Source organism: Phoenix dactylifera, chromosome 5 (genome assembly GCF_009389715.1).
Source record: "Phoenix dactylifera cultivar Barhee BC4 chromosome 5, palm_55x_up_171113_PBpolish2nd_filt_p, whole genome shotgun sequence".
Taxonomy (NCBI): domain Eukaryota; kingdom Viridiplantae; phylum Streptophyta; class Magnoliopsida; order Arecales; family Arecaceae; genus Phoenix; species Phoenix dactylifera.
Genome location: NC_052396.1, coordinates 5,743,238 through 5,766,085, shown reverse-complemented (window position 1 = coordinate 5,766,085; position 22,848 = coordinate 5,743,238). Strand labels below are relative to the sequence as shown.

At 38.8% G+C, this 22,848-nt stretch overlaps 2 protein-coding genes across 14 annotated transcripts in view; both read left to right on the top strand.

The window, feature by feature from the left end:
• Positions 1–456: 456 nt before the first annotated feature.
• On the top strand, positions 457–12,822 carry LOC103700044 (E3 ubiquitin-protein ligase At4g11680-like). 2 transcript variants are annotated; one of them, XM_039126629.1, is made up of 5 exons: positions 457–1,214; positions 4,433–4,552; positions 4,640–4,772; positions 6,246–6,413; positions 11,784–12,822. In XM_039126629.1, the coding sequence occupies exons 1-5, from the start codon at positions 535–537 to the stop codon at positions 11,955–11,957; spliced, it is 1,275 nt and encodes a 424-aa protein (XP_038982557.1). In that variant the 5' UTR covers positions 457–534; the 3' UTR covers positions 11,958–12,822. The 2 variants fall into 2 exon arrangements, with proteins under 2 accessions (XP_038982557.1, XP_038982558.1); XM_039126630.1 differs by having other exon boundaries at positions 460–1,214; positions 6,249–6,413.
• LOC103696712 (protein unc-13 homolog) overlaps positions 12,641–22,848 on the top strand; it is a 53,336-nt gene continuing 43,128 nt past the window's right edge. For 2 of the 12 annotated variants that reach the window (XM_039126623.1, XM_039126621.1), the window contains exons 1-9: positions 14,366–14,783; positions 14,874–14,938; positions 17,441–17,711; positions 17,835–17,955; positions 18,039–18,189; positions 19,579–19,746; positions 20,420–20,518; positions 20,691–20,900; positions 21,010–21,111. In XM_039126623.1, coding sequence (XP_038982551.1) covers positions 14,615–14,783; positions 14,874–14,938; positions 17,441–17,711; positions 17,835–17,955; positions 18,039–18,189; positions 19,579–19,746; positions 20,420–20,518; positions 20,691–20,900; positions 21,010–21,111 — 1,356 coding nt within the window. In that variant the 5' untranslated portion in view covers positions 14,366–14,614. Of the gene's footprint in view, positions 12,727–14,364; positions 14,784–14,873; positions 14,939–17,440; positions 17,712–17,834; positions 17,956–18,038; positions 18,190–18,353; positions 19,413–19,578; positions 19,747–20,419; positions 20,519–20,690; positions 20,901–21,009; positions 21,112–22,848 lie in introns of those variants that run through there. The other 10 variants (XM_039126625.1, XM_039126617.1, XM_039126620.1 and 7 more) reach the window with 10 other exon arrangements.

Below are 22,848 nucleotides of genomic sequence, written 5' to 3'. Positions count from 1 at the left end.
TGTTATGTTGCCGGAGAAATGCACTCGGAGCTGAAACGAAATTGCTATATGCTATGTGCTATATGCAACCTCTCTTCCAGCAGAAAAACCTATATGCAACCTCTCTTTTAGCAGTTTTATTTAGCAACCTCTCTTCAAGAATAACAGGGGCCAGGTACCAGGCGACCTCTTGTTTCTTCTGTATCTAATGGAATAGGTCTCCTCCATCGTACCCAGTTTCGTGATCTAACGCATCCAAGGCTCGTCAGCATTTAAGGATGCCGCTCCATCCACACTGAGTCGCACACGCGCGCACGACAAAAATAAAAGCGTCTGGCAAACAAGAACTACTTTTTTCCGCGCTGTATGTATAACTCAAGACCCAACTGTAGAAGATTCCGGAGGCCCAGAGCCCGGATCTTCAAGTACACGTGCCAGTATATAATTCGCTCCTCTATCCATTTCTGCGTTTCTTATCCTGCAGCCGATCCGTCTCCTTCTCCTTGAGCTTTCGCATCTCTCTCCGCCCTTTCCCTCTCTCGCCATGGACGGAAAATGGTAAGAATTTTCTCTGCCAGGGTTTCTATATCAAGGGTTTCGGTCGAGTTTTGTAGGCTTTGGAGCGATGCTTGGAAGAAATTAGGGCGAGGGCAAGGTTTGCTCTTCTTCGATCTCGTCTCTTCGAGCTTGGAGATGGCGACGACGAGGCCTCCGACCTGGGCCGGTGACGCCGCGGTCGACTCAGCCCCGCTTCTCGGCCCCCACGGCGCCGGCCGCGGCCTCCCCGGCCGGGCGAGCCTCCGCGGCGCGGCCAGGTTCCTCCGGCGGGCGAGCAGCCGGCGGCTGATGCGGGAGCCGTCGGTGGTGGTACGGGAGACGGCGGTGGAGCAGCTGGAGGAGCGGCAGAGCGACTGGGCCTACTCTAGGCCTGTGGTGTTCCTCGACATCCTGTGGAACCTCGCGTTCGTGAGCGTCGCCGCTGGGGTGTTGGTTCGAAGCCGGGACGAGAGACCGTCGATGCCTCTGAGACTATGGATTGTGGGGTACGCGCTCCAGTGCGCGCTTCATGTGATCTGTGTGTGTATCGAGTACCGGCGGAGGCACCGGCCTCGGGGGGAAGTGATGGATGTGCAAGAGGGCGGGAGTCTGAGCGCAAGGAGCTCGGGGTCGATTTCGCCACGAGAGGTGGAAGAATCTGCTGATGCTGAGCAGGGTCACGGTGAAGCGAGGACAAGGTAAGGGAGACAGCTCTAGCATTCAGAACTACTCGATCTATATTTTGGAAGAAATGGCATCTCTTGCTTATTATTTGAATAAATATATGTTTATTCGATAACCTCCGTATGAGAGGAAATTTTGTCATGATAATTTTCTTTCTTTCTTTCTTTTTTTTTTGGGGGGGGGTGGGGGGGGTGGTTTAAATCAAGCAGCCTTTTTAGATTTTTGAAACTTGCCAGGAGGTCTTGTTGCAATCGCCTTGCTTTATACATGGCTTTTAGTTACTGTTCTCCCCAATTCTTGATTCTTGGTTGGGGATAGAAGATGCAATCAGTAGTTTATCTTAATTAATGCGTTTTAGAAATGATGACCAACTTAACGTGAAATGTTGGTTCAAATGAATTCAGACTAGAACCAGTGCTGAGGTTTAAGGATATCAAAGAATATGTATATGTATGCATTTTTTCCCTTCTTTTAATCCTTGAGGAGTGCCTAACCATATTTTTTTAACATTTGTTTTGGCATGTTTTCTTGGATAGATGATGCAGGTGTCAAGTATATGTCCAAAAGAATCTTATGCAAGAACCTTTTAGAAATTGGACAGGGAGACACATGTATATCTTACATTTGCTTAAAATAAGTATTCATGTTAGTACATGTTTGTTAATATCACAAAATTTATAAAAAATTTAACTCAATGTTGTGTTATACTAGGCAACTTTTATGTTCAAGTGCAAATAGCTGTATATTCAATGACGGTGATGCCACAAATTAATGATTTAAGCTTGGAAGGGTCAAAAGGTGTAATTAGGGGCAGAGCTATGTTTCTTATGTAGGGGGCTGCCTACATTTTCTAATAGATGACCGTGGTACCTTCACGATCATCTTAGTTTATTATAATTTAAAAATTTGAAAATTATTAAATAGAGTGCATTGATTGTCAGTTAACAAATCATTTCGGAACTAAATCTTGTCACAAGTCACAATTATCCTTAAAGGAAGGCCGAAGATTTTTTTTTTTTTTTTTATTAGGGTGGGGGGCACCATAAGTCTGCCATAGAAATGAAAAGCGGTCTTAAAGGCCACTTAAGAAAGTGCTATATGTCCAAGCGTAACAGTAAAGTCCAACATTCTCTTGCCATCAGTCCTATGGTACTGTGTCGTTTCTGGCATTTAAGTGATTTAACAAGCCATTTGAAAATAATCTGTTGTCTCTTTATACTTAAATGTTCGAACTATACATCTACTGCATGAATTTTAATCATGCGCAGTTGAATTCCTTAAAAAGTCAAAAATTTGTTCACTTGTAGTTATTAGGAGCAATTTTTGTTCGGATATTATTCTAAGCTTTACTTTCTGGAATATATTATCAGAATATACTGTTTAAAAAGTCCTGTATCTGTATGGCAAGAATATAAAAATGAATAAAGGTCACTACTGTTTGTGACACTCTTATACTATTTTTTTTTTTTTGAAGTGGGGGGGGGGGGGGTGGGAATTGCATTGGTATCAATAAGTTAAAATATCAGACTTCTTGTTTATGTCAAAGAAAACAGGACCCTTCCTTTTGCTTTCAATATCATGTCTTATTTTCTCTTGTAGATGGAGTAGGAAGAAAATAAGGAAGGAAAACTAGATCCCTTTTCATCCAAGTCCCAAATGGTTCCATAGTTTTCTCAATTTCTTAAAAAGAAAACCAAAAGATGATGCTGCTAGTGTATAGACATATAATGCTTAGTTATCAGTTCTAGGGCTGAAAATGAATCGGATGTGAATTGGGTATTAGTATATCCACATCCATATATGTTTTTATTTAGTGAATATGGATATAGATACAAAAATTAATTGGATGTTAAAATTTTTATCCATATTTGTTCTAAACGGGTTGGATGCAAATCGGATTCTGACGGTATGGATCTAAATTTGGATGTAAATGGGATAGTTAAATTTTATGAATCATCAAATCAAAGATGTCACTACATAGAAGGTAAAATAAGTTGAAGACATGTTAATATTGTCAGTTGTTTTCCTTTCAAGTTCGTAAGAGCTATATAAGACTAAATAGAATTACAAAAAGAACCGGATTTACATACAGATTAGATAGTTATCTATCCATATTTGTATCTTTTTTGGTAGATATGGATGTGGATAATAGTCAAAGATTCAAATTTGTATCTATATCCAGATAGATTCAGATACAGAGCAAGCCCAGATGGATGTTGTCCGGTCCACTTTCTCCCCTAATCAGCTCTCCCAATCTTAGGTTATAAGTTGACACAACGTAACTGCCTGAGATGTGATACATAAGATTAAAGCATTGTGTTGGTCATATTATCTCAAAATTTTGATTCTTAGTTTTCTTAAAAGGAGAAGGGTGTGTGACTAATCAAGTGGGGTTCATGGCTAGTTAGCTGAGAGTCCAAAAGGCAGGGAGGTCATCATGAGTGTTGAGAAATGAGAAGAATGCGGGGAGGGACATGTGCATTCCTTAAGGGAGGGAGAGAAAGGGAGAGGGCATAATGCTCTTCCCCACTGCTCCATATGTAAGAGTTCATGAACCCAAGGGGCAGCTGCTCCCCTTTGCACCAATGTGGCTTCACCCTGAGGTGTCATGAGGTGCAAGTGTCTGATAATTTAGGAACCCACAAATTTGGAGTTTCAACATAACATTGTCCCACCATCCTGTTGGATGACTAATAGTAAACAGTAAACATTACAAATATGGTATCCCTGATCATGTCTAGGAACTTTTTGTTTTCCACTTCTTTATCTTATGATATTTATATCATTCCCAAATTGTGTGTGATATTGTGCCGATGGAAAATATTTTTGGTTGTTGCAAAGCCTCATGGATACCTAACATGGGGGTCCTGTACAAAACACTTGGTATTTTTCAAAATATTTGATCTTTTTTCAGAAAGTTAATCTTTATATAGAAAACTCACTATAAATGTTGTGTTTTGCATCAGGATGTATTTTCATATTTTCAACTTGGTTACGTATGTCAGTATGAAAAATGCTAGGGCTATTCATATTCTAAATTGAAAGAAGATCTGAAGTAGGACATGAGGATTGCTTGCAGGAAGAAGCGTACTGATTGTTTCTAGTTTTTCTCTATGTTTATCTAGTATTCCTGTACTTAAACTTAATTTCCTCAAATGTTTTGATCCTTGAATTTGAGTTTGTAAATATGTTGCTTCCCCAAGTTTTTTATGGCCCACTATTTTTTTGGCAGAATTGCAAAACATCTGGAGTCTGCAAACACAATGTTTTCCTTTGTATGGTGGATTATTGGATTCTATTGGATAACTGCTGGAGGCCAACTTCTGATCCGTGATGCACCCCAACTTTACTGGTTTGCATAAGACCTTATATATATGAATTTGGACCGACTTGTTTTTACAGTCTTATCATTAATTCCTACTTTGAACTTGTTTTGCAGGCTTTGTATAGTTTTTCTAGCATTTGATGTGTTCTTTGTCATCTTCTGTGTTGGTCTGGCCTGTGTTGTTGGTGTTGCTGTCTGTTGCTGTCTGCCTTGCATCATTGCAGTCTTATATGCTGTGGCAGATCAGGTTAGTCAGGCTAATTACTGATGTTTGCTGTTTTATGAAGTATCATGTGCTGCATGAAATATTACCATGAGCTATAGTTTCATTCTTTCTTGATGAGGCTGTTCTTTTAGTCCATCTGCCGAAGATGAACTCGTCATTCTTGCCAGTGTTAATATTTATGCTTTACCAATAACAGAATGTACACAAAGATCTGTTACTAAGTGCAAGAGATCGTCTTGGTAAGTTGGTAGATGGTTGATGTCAAGATCAGGAAGAGAGCACCTTAATATCAGACTATCAATAGTCTCTTGTTTAAATGCACACATGTACAAATATGCACATTTGCACTGCACTGCACTAGTAATTTTATGCATAGATTTAGGTGCTAGTTGGCACGACATGGCATACATGATATGTAGTGTGCCAGTGCCTTATTGGTATTGTTGTTGGCAAGATACAGGTTGTGGACTAGAACTTTACATGCTGCCATGCCAGCTTGTGCCAAGCACTATGACTGGCAGCAACAATATGGGTTGTGCTTGTGCCAGGATGGAATGCTGCTAGCACATGATACTTTTATTTGATTGAGGGTCATCAATTTTGGCATGTAGGATATCACAGATTTTTTTTTTTTTTTTAAAGGCGTGGCCTTGGCTTTAGCATAAACATGTGTTAATTCATAAATTGGAGGATAAAATAAGGCATGCTATAGTTATCTCTTTAATTCATTTTTGGAATGAAACTGCCTCAAGCTGGCAGTTAATATTATATGCCTCAAGCTGGCATTTAATATTATATTCTGAATGATTCACTCAACTTACCATTTGAAGATGAATTTGGGAAATTGTGGAGACTTGAAATGATGCATACTAAGAAAGCTTCCCCACTGAAAAACACTAGCGAGATTCAACCACAATAACAACTGTTTTTTCTTCTCAAAACATACAGTTGTCAGACTACTGAGCTCATTAATCGACCTTGAAGCTGACCTAACATGCTGGTTAGGAGAGATCACTTTATGTATTTCTCTTATTCTGGGTCAGATCTTTTGATAAAAATGTTTTTTAGATAACAGGAACATATTAAATTCTGTAAATCCTACTTTGTCTTCACTTCCGTAAATAAAAGTGCTGCTTGTTCTTCATCAGCTTGTCTTTTTAATTGTTTATGGGTTGCTAATTTCTTTTTCTGAAACAAATACTATAGTGTAAAGTCATTGTTCTGTTTCTTTGATTTGGTTGGACCAGTCCATGTAATGGCTGGTCTGCTCAGGTATGTAAATAGTGCATTTTTTGCAGTACATGCATGTACCATCTGCCATTTGATCTAAATTTTCCAATGACAGTCATCAAGTGTGGGTTTTGTTGGTCCTCTCATAATCATCTTTTCGTGCACGCATTATATTTTTTATCTAAAAACTCTGACCTGTGATGACATTAGATATCTGGTCTACAGGACTAGGTAACTTATTGCATCTATTTCACTTTCCAAAAGCAGGAAGGAGCATCTGAAGAGGACATCCGCCAGCTTCCAAAATACACATTCCGTAAAATCAGTGACTCTGAGAAAGTTGCGTGTGAGATATCAGGTTCCTTTGGTGGAATAATGACAGAGTGTGGTAGCGATCCACCCATCGAGCATGTCCTTTCGGGGGAGGATGCTGTAAGTCTTCTAATCTTAAACCTTACTTTATTATATGTGATTTTTTGCTTTCTTTATAGTTAATGTTTTACTCTAAGTATGTTGGAATGGCTCACTTTGCAAATAGCAGCAAGCAGTCGCTCAAGAGTTGAAGTCAAGAAAGTTCCTTCTTTAGCAAGGCAATAACCAATATCATTAGCTATCTTAAGCTGCTGCATCATCTAGAAACCTTTATTTCACTGCAAAGTAAGACCTCAAGGGCCTGTTTGGGTACACATCAAACCCATGGTATCTCTAAAGAATCATGCATTAAAAGAATCCTAACCATCAAGAACTTTTTTCCCTGAATGCTTAGTGTTTAAGATAACCATGGAAAAGACCAAATCAAAATAATCACTTTGATTGAATTTTTATTTTTGTATATTTCTTGTGGAAATCCTTTTTCACACATTTCCGATTCTTCAAAGTACCACCCCCAACTCTCCCCACCTCTACAAAACATGGGTGATGCCGGGACAACATCGTATTCCCTCTCCCGCTACATGGAACAACTTTCAGTTCCTAAATCCAGCTTGTATTGTGGCCATCGTCCTTGGAACCATTGTTGCCCTCCCCTTTTGCATCTATAAAGGATTTGAAAGATAGATGGCAAGATGAAACAAGAGAAGATAGGGTGAGGAGATCACATATACTGGTCTTTACCTTTTGAGATTGTCAGACACCAGGCATGGGCTCGGGAGTTGAAGGCACCATACCTCTCTTGGGCTTTGTCCTTCTATGCTAGAGATTGAAGTTTGATATTCAGTTTTTCTTTTCTTGTAGGAAAATTCAACATGCAAACATAGGAACCATTATCATTAAATTGGAGTGGAACGAGTGGAGTTAGAAATGCATCTAATATGTTTCAATTTGTTAGAATTCATGTTTTCCCATAGAGTTTTCTGTATCTATCAAAGCAACAATTATAACAGAATCCCAAATAATCTTTTCTTTTGGGATCTCATTGCAGCAACTCTCTACTTTAAATGGTTTCATGATTCTTTGGTGATTTCTGCAAAAACATCCAAACAGGCCCTAAGTTTGTTATGGAAGCTGATACTTGAGGATGTAAGCTGACAAGCCTTCAAAAAATATAAGGTTAAAAGCCCTCCTTATGTCAGACCGACCTTAATTAAAACTTGTACTGTTAGTTCTAAGATGGCTTAGAACTTCAAACTATTGTTGAATTATTGAGACATACCTTGAGATGCTAATAAGTGTGTGTTTTCATCCAAAGCCATTCTATATCTGGTATAGGTTTTAGATTGGTTGTGGAGTAAGTTTAACTCAAAAAAAAGCAAAAGACCTATTTGATGCATGACACAAAAAAAATCAAGGAATTTAAAATAATAAAATAATAATTCATGCCTGATTAAAGAAAGATATTTATATTAGATATTAAAATATAATATGAATGCATGTACAAGTCTAAATATTGTGCTTAGTTCACTTGAGTCAGAGAATATAAAAATTTCCGCCTTTTTCCTTTTCGCAGAAAGACAATTAAATGAACAGGCCTACATGTAAATTATTTCAAGTAAGATTGATTTATTTAGGTTGAAATGATGCAATATAATTCAACTTAGACTTGAGTCTGTATTCACGAAAAAAGTGCAATATATTGATTTGAAACTTGATGGGTTGCTGTTGGATAAAATCCTATCTGGCACAATCTGGTAGAAGGATTTGTTATTTGAATTCAAGCCTGACCACACCATGTTGAACCTTACTGTTGGTATAACTCAAGGTTTTAATTGTGATAACTAAAGAACAAAACAATAAGCATCGAGAATTAATACAATGCATGGTAACTAATACAATGCCATATTATGTTCAACTGATCAAATAAGAGACATAAAATGGTATCATAGTGCCCCTAGCACATGCATGAGAGAAGGATAATTAAGTGAGAGATGGTTTTCACATATTTGAAGGAACAGCATACATGATTTAGAGAATTGAACAAACTCACATTATGATAAGACACAAAAAAGGGAAAAAAGAAAATAATACTAAACAAAATTCTTGAGATTATACTAAAATTTAGCATAGACCTCTAATGAAATGATTATGTGGGCCCTTTCCCTTCAAGATTGTAAATTAATATGAATAAAGGGTAAGAAAAAAAATAAGGTTAATAAGGATAGAGAATAATACCTTCTTGGACTTGAGGAATGGGCATGCATGATTAACTAAAGTTTGGATGCATTAAGAAAGATATGCTGCTAAGTTCCAAGCTTGCAAGCTCAGGGATAAAGACTGTTATGTCCCTCTTCTTGGAATAGATAGCCCTTGTGTTCATAGTCCATCTAAAGAGAATATGGGAAGAAGAGAGGTTTTGGTAATATGGTAGGCAATTAGAAAGGTGGAGTTTTTTTTTCCTTTTTTTTGGTGGGAGGGGGGGGGGGGGGGGGGGGGGGGGGGGGGCGGTGGGGGAGGAGCTAGGGAAAGTAGTAAGATAGGTAAGGGGAGAGAGTGGATATTTAAGCGTGAGTATGCGAGAGAGAAAGTGGTTAAGGCAAGTTTAGAAATTGAAGAGTGGATTGCACGAAAACGGGAGAACGAGGGTATGGGTTTCCAAAGTAAAATGGTTCTAGTTTTTATTTTAATTAATGGTATTTCTTTCTTTTTGGTCCAAGAGAGAAACAATGAGAAATTTTGCTCTTGTAGTAAAATAATTATTAAATTATTATATTCTAAAATAAGTTAACTCAATCTCCCATTGGGTCAAGAGAAACTGAGCTATGTAAGAAACATTAAAGAGAGGCTCATGGAATTTTAAGTATAAGAGGTGGAGTTTGCATGAGTGTGGTAGGACAGATATAAGGCCAAGGATGGGAGTAATGGTGTTGGTACCTTTACCGGTATTCTCTTGAAGCTCATTCTCTTTATGATAAATGATCCGTTTGCCCCGAAATGACCCGCCCCAATAGGAAAATCCCAATTCAGTGGGCCTTTTGATACAATCAAATAGATTGCCACAAGCTTGTCATCCAGGAACTTGTTCGGAAATACCGTAATGAAAGGAACATAGGAGTTTGTCGTTAGGTATTTGACCAAATAGGATCGTCCAGTTCCTATAGAACCTATCACTAAAATACCCTTAGAAGGAGATAGGGCTAAGTGGAGCGAAAAGGGGGCTGTGTCTATTTATCTATCTCTTGACTCGAAATGGGAGTAGGTTTGAAAAAGGATCTTAGAGTGTCTAGGGTTGGGCCCTTCATAGATTCGAGGGAACAAGAGAACAATAGCCTGACAAATATTGGGTGCAGTCCGATTCAGGTGCGAATTCCGTGCCAAATCATTGCATATGCTACACCTCTTGCTAGTAAGGCTGCAAATGGGTCGGGTTGACCCGCTTAGACCCGACCCAACCCGAATTGGAGGACCCATGGGGCCGGGTTGGGTTCTAAAATTGGATTCGTTCTATTTTTCCGGTCGGGTCTGTGTTTACTGAATCTCGACCCGACCCGATCCATTTTTTTTAGGTCAATTTTGGATCATTTATCCAACGATATGATCCGATCCGACCTGAATCCGAATTACCCATTTAGGCTCGTAGCCCACAGGCCCACGATCTACCGGTGAAAATCAAGCTAAAGGAGGTGGGGGAGTGGTACAGCAGTACTTGCCCACAGTCTATCCATTTTTTATTCTTACCCTCCCCTCTCCCCAGGGCAACATCATGTCGCCCTTAATGATGATGGGACGGCCCCTCTTCCCCCCTTCCCATGCGGTGGCCTTTCACTCCCCAAGGCAACATCATGTCGCCCTTAATGATGATGGGACGGCCCCTCTTCCCCCCTTCCCATGCGGTGGCCTTTCACTCCCCAGGGCAACATCATGTCGCCCTTAATGATGATGGGACGCCCCTTTTTCCCCCTTCCCATGCGGTGGCCTTTCCTGTTCTCAGTTCTCACCATTTTTTTTGGGTTTTTTGAGCTGCAGGGTAGTGAAAATGGAAGGAGCCGCAATGGCTGTTGTTGTTGCTTCGATTCTAAGAGGGCGGAGGATTCGCTCAGGTGGAGGACTTGCGGATTTTGTCGGAGAGCACAACATCGAAGGCATCAAGGTCCTCCATTGCTACCGTGAGGTGATCGGGGTTGTGGGCAAGGCTCTCTCTGCGTCGCAAGCATGGAGATCAGAGGAGAGGGAAAGAGAGAAGACGGGAAGAAGGGAGGGGACTACTGAGGTTAGTTACCGGTAGGAGAAGTCGCCCTTGTCGCCAATAAAGCCGCGGATGAGGCTCTCCCCTCGTCCCAACATCTCTCTCTTTCTCTCTCTCTCTCTCCCTCCCTCTCTCTCTCTCTCTCTCGATCTCGCTTGCTAGGCCCAAAAAAATCGGCAGCTCTCTCGCTAACTCCTTCCACATCCTTTTTAGTGGTAGTAGTAGGACCAGTAGGAAAACCGTTTTCTACTAACTCCATGCCTTGCCTTCATTCATAAATTAAAGCAGCAAGTTCGAACCGGACCCGACCTGGATCTGGACTTGACTCGGACTAGACCCGACCCGGATCCAAATTTTTTAGGTCGGATCTGGGTTATACATAGACCTGACCCGATCTGAATGACTCGCCGGGTCAAAAATTATAGCCATCGATCCGACTCGACCTGATCTGATCTTCAATCTGGTCGGGTTTGGGGCCAAAATTAAGATCCGAACAAAAATCGGGTCGGATCGGGGTCACTCAAGATCCGATCCGACCCATTTGCACCCCCATTTGCTAGTGACCTAGCAAAATAGAGTTGAAATAGTATGTGCTAGTATGGTATCGATAGCCTGCCAGTACCTTATTTGATAGGATCAAGTACTTCTAATATGGACTGGTATACACCAAACTTAAATCCTCATGTAAGGTAGTGTGGGAGTTAGTGTTAAGAGGTAGGAGGGAAAAACTGGCCAGATGTTTGCTGGATCATTTGATTCCCTATGTTTAAAAGATCTTAGAATTCTTTAAATTATAATTTTTTGTCCGTCTTGTCTTTGCTTGGTATTATAGGAAGATAAGGAGACCCAGAGGGGGGCTTGGGGTTGAGCAGAGTTTAAATTTCAAACAAAATTTTATAAATCAAAAATGGAATTAGCTTACATCAAGAACTGCATAGACATCCACAAAGATTTGTATAAATTTTATGGGTGTTTACAAAGCCATGGTGCCATTAATGTACTCTTTCTTTTGTGCAACAAACAATAAATTGTAGTTTTATGTCCTTGATAAGAAGTGGCTGGAAGCTTAAATTCAGCCACGCAACTGCGACAACTGAGCAGAATGGAAAATCATAACAGGGGAATGCCTTGAAAGACCTTTTATAATTTAAGTATTACCTGACAAATATTGTTGGCACATGTAGGAATGTTGCATCTGCCTCTCAGAATATGATGATGGAGTCGAGCTGCGTCAACTTCCTTGTCGCCACCATTTCCACTCTGCCTGCATAGATAAGTGGCTTTCCATCAATGCCACATGTCCACTCTGCAAATTCAATATTATAAAGAGAGAAAACCATGGGAGGGAGGAGGTATAGATAGATGGTCGTTTAACAAGGTTCCAGGATCTTCAGGTTGACTTGTTCTATGTGCTCCTATGATATCACTGGTATCAGCGTAATTGGGTTGTGAAGATGTGGGTATAGGTGCATGTATTGACATAGTGAAGCGACACTTCAGTTTTCGAGTCCATAGCCAGATGTTTGTGAGTAATGTTTTCTGACATTGGTAATATACAGAATGTATTGGCGAACTTGCAGCACCATAATGATTCGGCTTCTTCAAGATGATTGGGCTCTCTGTCGTAGAAGAAAGTTTGACAAATTTTACATGGTAAAAACACGTCTGTAGGATTTCAAATGTGTGATTCTGAGCAAATACAGGTCATGCACCATTTCAGTAAGCAGATCCTGCTCTGGTAATGTTTAGGAGCTCTTCTTCTCTTGGAAGATTAATTGATGGAAACTGAGATAAAATCTGGGCATGACAAATCCTGTGCACCTGTCAATTGAGAAGAAGATGATAGATTGAGGCGTTGTAAATATAATGGGCTCCAAGATGAGAACAAAGCCTTGGAAAGCTGTATTAGAATTATGAAACAAATTACTAACGCTGCTAGCCGACGACAGGGTCAATGTAGCATTTGCAACCTGACAATTAGCTACTCGTCCGGATGTCACTGTTTATGCTTGAAGGGGACAAATACAAAGCCTTGGAAAGCTTGTAATATTCAAATGAACTAGAGCAGCCTATGTGATATTGAAGTCTGATCAACGAGGAAGCTCAGATGAGTTTCACATTTCTGAGGTGAGTAGTGTTGCTTTAGCATTAAAACAGCAAAGAAACTCTGTCAAAGATTAAAGTCTGTATTTATCAATTCTTTTTTTTTAATTTTTTGTTCAACCTTAGTCTGCTGGCCATATTTTTGACAAAACAAGGAGGCAAGAACATACAGCATGCATGCACAAACATGCAAATAAAATAAAATAACCGAATAAAAGGAAATATCCTTGGAGAAAAAAACAACTCAACTGAATTCGATATAAGTTCTTCTGCGGGCAAAATGATCACCTGAGGGTGGATAGTATAGTTGGGTCCAAGAACCGGTAGGCATGAAAAGGTCTGAATTCTAAAGTTATATGGCATAAAATATTCTTCACCTAGGTGATTTGCAAAAAACACCGTTATTATCGGAATGTACATGGGGTAGGAAAATTACGTCTATCTATTTAAATATGGCATGCTACAAAGGACATGTTTGAGAGAGACAGGTATTATGGGAATATAAGAAATCAAAAAATTCCAATTTTTGATAATTGCAGACTCTGGTTTCATTCTGCTCTATTTCTCGCTTTATGAAGCTTGCCTTGAAAAGCTATTCATGTATAAAATGCTGAAAGTTGGTATTTCCTAAACATATTTTTTATAAATACGTGTGAAAAGCCCATAATATTTTGTCCCTGCTTTTACCAAGTCCGTTATTGCTCATCCTACTATTGCAGTTACTCCAAAGTTAAAATAAATTAGAATAGATAGAAATCCAACAGACATGAAATTTGTTCTCATAAAGCATGTTGGGCATTAATTCAAAAAACCACCATGGACTGAAAAGGAGGAGGGTCTCAAGGGAATGCAAGATGGAATACTTTCTTAATTTTCATATACCCTATTTGGATTTGATAACCCTTTCAGATTAAAATATAGTTGCTAGATATATGTTCTTTTGGTTGAGAAAATAGTAAAGATGAATACCTTGCTTCTGATAGCAACATGTTATCATATTTACATGGCAGTTGAGTCTAAACTGCTAATTTATGCACATAACTTTCTACAAATTATCTGCCGGTCAGCTCGGTTCACTGGATCTAATGGCAGTCTTGCCGTCGGGCCTGGTTGCTATTCGGCCGATCAGCAACTTTCTTCCATCATCGGTGCACTGAGTACCGACTAGACATAAACTTTAGTCGGCGTTCGGTAGGTGAACGTGATTCCGTGAAAATGAGGAAAAAAAAAGAAAAGGCTCTGCCAGGTGGCACAACTATGCTCCTGTTTATGCCAAATCTACTGTTTGCCAAAATTTTTGAAATAGAAACATAATTGAAGTAGTCTGTCTAATTTTTATAATCTATTTTATATTATAATATTAATATTTTAAATATAATACCAATGCTAGAGTAGTATTATTTATTTAATGTTATAATATTATAGTATATCAAATTATTCAAAGATATGATATAAAAATTTCTTATATGGTGATATAGTGTATTATAATATTAATGTTTATTTAAACAGGCCGGACACCGAAGCCGACCCGGCCTGACAGGTCTCGGGCCGGCCCGGGTCCGTTTGCGGCCTTAATTCCATATCTCATGCAGTCATGCTCCTGCGGTCCTGGTTCCTAAACGGCCATTTTTTACCTCTCACCGCATCCTAATGTCACCCTCACGCACCGACCTGGGGACCCGCAACTGACCGGCGCTGAGAGACAAACACGCGGCATGCGGGGAGCTGAACCCAAGAACAGGATGCGAGCGTCCTTTTGTAGCCTTTTCCCGGCCCCCACTCTTACCCCACTGCGGAAGCATCTCGTTCTTTTCGCGCGCTCCTCTTGCACGGTGAAGAACAAAGGCCGGAAGGAGGACGGGAGGAATTTCTTCGAGCACTTGGCATACCCCGTGTCTATTCTCAAGAACGGATGGAAACCCTTTTCCTGCTGCAGCGGCACCGCCGCGACCGCCGCAAGCTCCTCGAGTTCATCCTTTCCGCGGGTCTGATCCGAACTCCATCGGGTGACTCCCTCGACTTGTCCGATGTCGACTTGGATACTATCAGCGTCGACTACGTTCTTGAATGCGTAAAATCCGGTATTTATCTTGGTTCTTGCCTTGTTCCTCTTTCATTCCCCCCTCCCTGCGGCGATTATAGTTCTTGAGGGTGCCTTTGTTCTGCTTCAGGTGGAGTATTTGATCCTTCGGCAGCCAACAAGAGGTACATCGAGGCGTTGGATTATCCAGTTATGGTAAGGATGCCATGCCCTAAATGAGGGAGTTGTTAAGTTTTAGCTATATGCATGATCTTGAGTAAGAGTAACTGTCTTGGGTCTTGAATCTACTGATGGGGTAAACAAGGTATTTTTTGAATTGGGTGATGTGGTAGCTGAGCCGTTCTTGAACTGCTCAGGCTCGCTGACAATGCCACCTTCACGCTTGTTCAGTTGAAAACAGTCCAATCTTGAAGAGTACTTGGCTTGCACAATTTAAGTCCAAGGCTGAACTTGGCTTGAGAATCTCCTCGTTCAAATTGACTCGTGGCCCGAGATTGGAGAGGTATAACTGCTTTGAGCTTGAACACCCTCTTCTATGACCAAGCCCAGCCCAAAAAACCCAAGGCTTGGATCGATTCAGCTCATCTGCAGCCCTATAGACAATTGTTGGATATTACCTGTTCAGTTTGGGAAATGTTAGGTTAGAGATTTTGTTTTATTATGTTCAAAGTCTTGTCTTCAGTATAATGAAGGGTCCAAACACAAAAAAATGATCCAAAGCAGCGATTACTAGATTGGACACATTACAAATCATAATTAATTCGTCTATCCATACCCATTGCTAATAGCTCAGTTTTCTCAAGTGCCCCTCTTGTTACTTCATCCAAGAATCCTTAGATGTTTCCATCTTTTTGTTGAACATGTCTACCCAAGAATACTAGTTCTGGTATTAGCTGTGGCTGTATATAATTTATTGATATTAATTTTTTATTTGATACAAGCTGATAAAATTGATTTCTAGAAAACTATGTTATGACATCCTAGCATAATTAAATAGGATGATGAGGGCACTTACATCTGTTTCCCTACTATATTTGTGTAATGGCATAGTATTAAGAGTTTAAGAGAATAAAAGTATAAGGAGAAAAGCAAAGAAGTAGATACTAGAATAATTTGTATTAGGGGTGTATCGACTGTGTCAAAGCATATCAGTTGATACCATTTGTTTATGATGCAGGGTGTACCATACCCGCCTTGTTCAATACAGGTTTGATGCTTGATATTTTACCTTGAAGTACAGTGGCCTCATGTGAATAAGATGTACATGGCAGAGATGAACATATTGAGATTGATGTATGAAATAACTAAGAAGGTTAGGTGAGGAATTAATTTATTCAAAGAGTTGTTGGAGTTGTACCAATTGTAGTATCAAGTGATGGAGAACTTAGAAGGTGGGAGCATGTGCAATGAAAACTAGAAGAGGCTTTGGTAAGAACAAGTGCGCCGATTTTTCTTAAGGGCTCAATGGAGGGAGGAAGTTACCCTTGTTTGATTCTGAGTTGCAGTAAAAGGTTTGGAAAAGCTTGCAGCAAAACCAAAGGTAGGTCTTAAAAGAAACAATCAAAAAAGGGTGACCTAGTGGCAGTGCATGAGTCTTCCGCCATTATGGGATCTGGAGAGAGTCAGATGCACATAGTCTTACGACCGCATGTGCAAAAACCATTTTCATGTTTTGAATCCATGACCTCTAAGTCACAATGGAGCAACCTTACCACTGTACCAAGGCTCACCCTCTTGAAAGAAACAATCAGTGAAGGATTAGTATTTCAATTTTCAACCTTGGTGATAAATACATATATAGGTTTCTTTCTTTTTCTTTTTCCCCTATAATGTATATGTGCTTTACTTGCTCAATTGTTTCTAACATAATGGTGGGCCTTCCATGGATAAGTTGTTCAACACTAACTAATAATGATGGTTATCCTTATGCTTTCAATTTCACATAGTTTGTCTAGTTCTGGCATTATTCTCATTAGTTATTTCTGCAAACATTTCTTGCTCTTGCTTGAAACTCTATGAATGTATGTGTGTGCATGTATAAAGTAGATCTTATATGTGGATGCCTACACAACAACCTAAATAAGGTCGGTCCTGACCGGATGACGAAGGGCCAGGCATAGCTATTGGATACATTCTACTATTTCTAAATTGCTTACTATCAAAAATCATGTGATTTGCATATCTCTGGTCTATGCATCGCCTATATATCTAGTGATCGAAAATGGATAGTTTAAATAACACGAACAATGCATTTTTTTTGACCATTGGATGCATAGGCTAGGGATCTCTAAATCAAATGATTTTTTTTGATAAAATAATAATTTAGGGATAGAAGATCACATTCAATGACTCAGATTATCAGTGCCGGGCCTTCGGTCATGGACCGACCTTATTTGGCCTATTATGTGGGCGTCCACATATTAACTCTACTCTATTTGTGTATATATGTATATGTATATTACTGTTGTTGTAAATCTACGTATTTTTCTTGGCTTTCTTGCCTTTTCCTCAATCTGAATAAATTACGTTCTCACTGAGATAAGACTCATGTCTTCTATGAACTATGTTGGTATTTTACACGTGAGGAAGTATGCTTCCATAGTAAATTGCCCTTGAAGTCGTCAGGATACTTTTAAATTCAATTGTTATCATCTTCTTATTGACTTGAACGTAAACTATCTATCTTTTTTTTGGCAGATAAACTCATCATCCCGAAACTTCTATTTTCTTCGTTCAAAAACTGAATTGTCTGGATCTCCTCCTCGGCGAATTGTTCCTCAGATCAAAGTGAAAATATCTTCAAGTCACTCATCTTGTTTAACAGAGCAACCAGACCATTTAGTTGGCAGTGAAACCAATAAGTCTGGAGTTGAAAGCAATATTAGTGATCTAACTGCAGCAGATGTACATTCTCATCCAGCGAACGATGCATATATGCCCTCTTTAAATTTACCCACATTAACTACAGGTATGCATGGAGCATCATCATTTGTTTGCACTACACATGGTAAATATTTGTCAGGTTAACAATGAATTTTGGCTGTTTAGTTAATCGAGCTACCAATCTTTTTTGTCAAACTTGTATATTTAGATAATTTTGTTGGTTGCCTTAGTAAACTGATCAGTAGTTTTAAGATCCTGGAAGGATTATCTGATGATGATATGCGAGAAACAGCCTACGAGGTGCTTGTTGCTTCTTTCATACTCTCTAGGTAATTTCTCTCCTTGTTATCCCACCTTTTTCCCTCTCTCTCTCTTTTACGTGCACTCACACTTAAACTTTGTTCAAAACCAGGGGTGAAGTACGTTTGTTTGAAAAGAAAAAGAAGGAAAAAAGATCTAGATTTTTAAAGGGGTTAAGATCTAAAAGAGATGAATTAAATTCACGCTCAGAACCAGAGGATTGCCATATTGACCTGCTGGATGTCATTCGTGTTCAGATGGAGGCAAGCATTCTTTAATCTACTGGCCCCATTATTGTGACAAGGCTTGATTGTGGTTAATGAGGTTCTTTATTCATTTGTGTGTTAGGCATATCACTCTTGACAGGTTAATGTCATCGCTTGATCTTCTCTCCTCTCTTCTCTCTCTCTCTCTCTCTCTCTCTCTCTCTCTCTCCCCCCTCCTTCCCTCCTTCACGTCCCCCTTCCTCATCTCTATGTAAATATCAGATTAATCTCAAATTTGTGATGCAGAGTTTCGCATAATAATAGAAATGTCTTTTATTGTTTATTTTCTGCAGACAATTAAGCTGCAAATGATTGACAAATCATTTCTGCTATTTTTTCTCTACTTTTAAAAAGACAAAAAATCTTCTAGCTTCCTCTTGTAGTTATGACTTAAGAATTTAAATCTCTCCAGACAGATCAAAACTGTGACCATTTTGGAGCGTTGAACTTTTGGAGAGTCACAATCTCAGATCTATGACCTTATAATTAATTATATGTAAGGGTTGAAAACAACTTCTAGAGCATGTTATGAAGCATAGAACATTTGGATGCAGAAGAAGATGCTCGAAGAAGCTAATTTTTATTTTTTAAATATTTAAAAGCTGTAATTTTTTATGTTTTGACCTTTTGCGGTAAAAATATCATGTTAATTAATCCCTAAATACTCTTTTTGGCCTTTGTGGAGTTAGTCCCCAACATGCATTTGAGTCCATCTCCCTTATTTGTGCTTGTGTTGCCCTGATTTCATTGATTAAAAGTGTTGGTTGGCATACATGTTACAACACAATAGTTATCATACCGGTGCCTTACTAGCATGCGACACTAGGATGGTCCTAGCTATCTATTAGTGCTTGACATGCTACCATGCCAGTGTGTGCCAAGCATTGCACGGAATGATATGATGATACGTACTCATGCAGACACGCCACACAGCATCTGATATTGCACTCCTTTCTTGATTTTAACACTATGAGCCTATGACTATATACGTAAACATAGAATGCAAAAAGAACACACATACATACATACAAGAACTTATTATACTTCAATCAGTTGTTTCCTTAACTTGGGTTGCTATGCTTCTGTTAAAAGAATTAAATTCTTAAGTATTTTCTATGAGAAGTTTAATTGGACGTGCTATCTCTTCTTCTAATTTTTTTAACATTAAGGAGTCAAATAGTAGCAAGCAACCGTGTGAACCATTGCCAGGCCAAAATGAGGTAAGATTCCTGATTCCTGCAGTGGAATTGATTTGTTGCAGTGACTGCCATAGAAAAAAACTGTTTAAGGTCCTTTTTTGATTAGATACATGATTTCGATAGTTTTGTGCTACTTCTTTGAGATAATATAATTTGTTACATAGTAACTAATCTCACGATCTTTCAGATCTCAGAAGCAATGGATGTGCGCACTAAGCGAGGTTTGAGGCACTTTGGTGAAAAGAAGATGCATGAACAGATTGATGTTCCTCAAATATCATTGGAACTCTTAAGTGCCATTAGCAGGTCAGATTTTCCTACTGAAAGATCATACACACAGTGGCAGAAGAGACAGGTCAGTTGTAATAATTGTTTATATTTAGAGTTGGCAATTGGTCGAGTCAGATTAAGTTCGTGTTTGGTTGAGAAATAGGTATTCTAATGAATCTATAATCTTGAATCTGATGCATTTAGTAAGCGGTTCAATAACCTGAACCCTAGTCCAGGCTATTTATGAAACATGTAACACAAGCTGACTCATATAAACCGTTTAATAAAGAGGTTGAGCGGCTTGCATATGAGGACATGATTATGATGACTCCACACTAAAACTTTAGCTGACACAAAATATTGACCTAGTTAATCTATTAACGGTTGCTAATCCATCAATTTCAGATCTAATTAACCTGTTGCTTTATATTGATTATTATAAACATTACTTAAGCATAAAATTTTATCCATACATAGTTTATTGGGTTGATATAAGCCACTATCAGTTCTGGATCGTGATCATGCTGAACCAACTTACTATTAAATGGTTCAATCTAGGCCAACCCTCCAGGCCTGAACCTGACCTGTTTAATAAAGGAGTTAGTTGTGTTGACTTGTTTATGACATAGACTTGTTTATAGCTTGCTTCAGTCCCTGTCATGTTGGCCAATTTGGGCCAAGGACTGCCACCCTTATATTTCTTTTTAGCTTGCACCAGTTCTAAAGGTCATATTTCTTGCAATCATGTTTTCTTTCAGGCAAATATTCTAGAAGAACTACTTATGACTTCTGTTGATTTTGTTTCTGACGTACATGCAGCACTTAGCATGCTTCTCTCAAAGCTTAGAAATATAGAGGCAAGTGTTCTCCTAGTCTCTTGTATATATAAAATATGACTTTCTCTACAATACTAACTGAAACAACTCATATTGTATCAGCAGCAAAATTTTTATAGTTCCCTTCAAGCAGCGGGTTTCCTGTTGCCAAGTTCTTTTAAATAAATCTGATTGGTTCACATTATGGTTGCAGGAATGGGTTTTAAATACAAGTCCTGATGGACGTGCTGAGATTCTGACAGATATTAAACAATATGCTTCAAAATTTTCAAATATGCCTAGAAAGTTTGGTATTCGAAACGAAACCTATTATTGGACTAGTAGTTTCCATTTTAATATTAATCTGTATGAGAAGTTACTCTGCAGTATCTTTGATGTTCTGGAAGATGGTCAGATTGTAGAGGTATAACATTTTATCTCATGCATTTTCTATGGTATTTAAGTATTGTTAACGAAGACAATACCTAGATTTATAATCCAGCTGTTATTCTGTTCTTTGGGTTCATTACTAGGAAGCGGAGGAAATTATTGCTGTTCTTAAATTGACTTGGTCTACGTTAGGTATTATTCAAAAGATGCACAATGCATTATATGCCTGGGTGCTTTTCCGGCAGGTATATTGCCCTTTTCCTTGATTATATTCTGATGTATTAGCAATAATCTAGGATGTCTATGTAGTCTGAAAGTCGGAACTTTGAAATAGATTATCACAAGCAAAAGTTTGTTATACGGCAAGAACTTGCAAGAAATTTGGAACATGTTCATATTTGTAAGACATTCATGAGAAAAACAAGAACAAATAATATTAGAACATTTTCGTGAGTTCTGTGCGTAAACTTTATTCTTCATCAATGGGCCATGTTCAAATTGAAATTGCTGGTGGTTAGATGAAAAATAGAAGGAAAAGAACTTCTCTGGATATCTAAGGCCATGCTGCATTTCGTTATGTGCATTATTACCATAAAAAGTCTTCCTATGTTATTCTTGGTGGTTACAGTTCAACAAATGAGTAGATATTTCTAGATTTTGTTGAAGATTCTCAAATAAATCATTGCACATTCTTTTGACATATTTAAGCTGCTACTTTTTTTTCTAGGATAAAAATGTTATAACCAGAACAACCAAATGTTTATCTTTCATGGTTGTGAAATTATTGATGGATTTGTGTTTAGTTTTTTCGGTCTCTATTCTTCCACAAAGCATAATCATTTATTTTGACCTATAACATTAAATTCTCATAAATGAGTTATTGTTGGTTTCCAAAATGGGATGCTTAAGGAGTTTTGGCTCTCTTACGAGTACTTTATTGTTGATGCATTGATTTTGTATTATAATATCCAAGACTTTGGCTGGATATATGGTAAGATAAGGAAGGGCTTGAAATCAGCTGACTAACTAAGTTTGAGACTAGCACTGATGGAAATCAAAGGGATACTAAACTTCTATGGGCCTGTATGACAAAGAACAAAGCGACCAGGGTTTGCTAAATCGACCTAAACCATCTTGTTCGAGGTGTTCCAAAATCAGTGTGGATTGGATGCTTGATCTCCGGGCATTTAAGAGGTGAGGCTGTCATCATTAAGTGGATTTGATGCTTGATCTCCTGCAACAACTTGGTTCAATGTTGATCATCTTGTGAATGTTCCTTTATTTAGCAAGGTCTTCTTTCCGGGGTCACCATGTAACTTTGATCTTGGTGATTGTATGTGGTTTAAAAAATATGATTTTATACCCAAGATTTTCCTTGAAGGATATGGCAATCCTTCGGAAGCATGATGTTGCAGCATATTTCATTCAAAGTTCAAACTTCAAACCTTGTCTCCACTAGAAATGTATGAAACACCTTTGACTCATATGAACAACTGAGCCATCAAGCAAGCTTATGTTGTATGGCTCTGGATAATCTTCAACCTTAAGGCCCAATTTTTTGACCAGTTTTGGGTGCATGTGAAGTTATCATACCGATATATCAATTGCTAAACTAATGTTTCAATCACAATATATAATAGAGCTTCCAATAGACATTGGTTGGCTTGTTTTTGAATGTGGTTGTTCTCCTTTTGATCATCAGGAGGTTCTGGCTTGATCAAATTAGATGCCTCAGTCTTGTGAGTTTGGATAGATCCATCTTCCTTCTCTTCAAGCTGTACGATAGTGCATACATGGGGTTTTGTTGTCTTCTCTTGCTGTGGTTTCATCTTTTTAAGTTCTTTAATGGACCTTGCAGTGGTATAATCTTTTTTCCATTCAAAGTGAAGTGTAGGTGACACCTTGGCTATGATGAATGACATCAAGTCTGTAGAGCCATAGTCGACCTAGGATGTGGCATAAGGTCGATAGAACCATAGCCC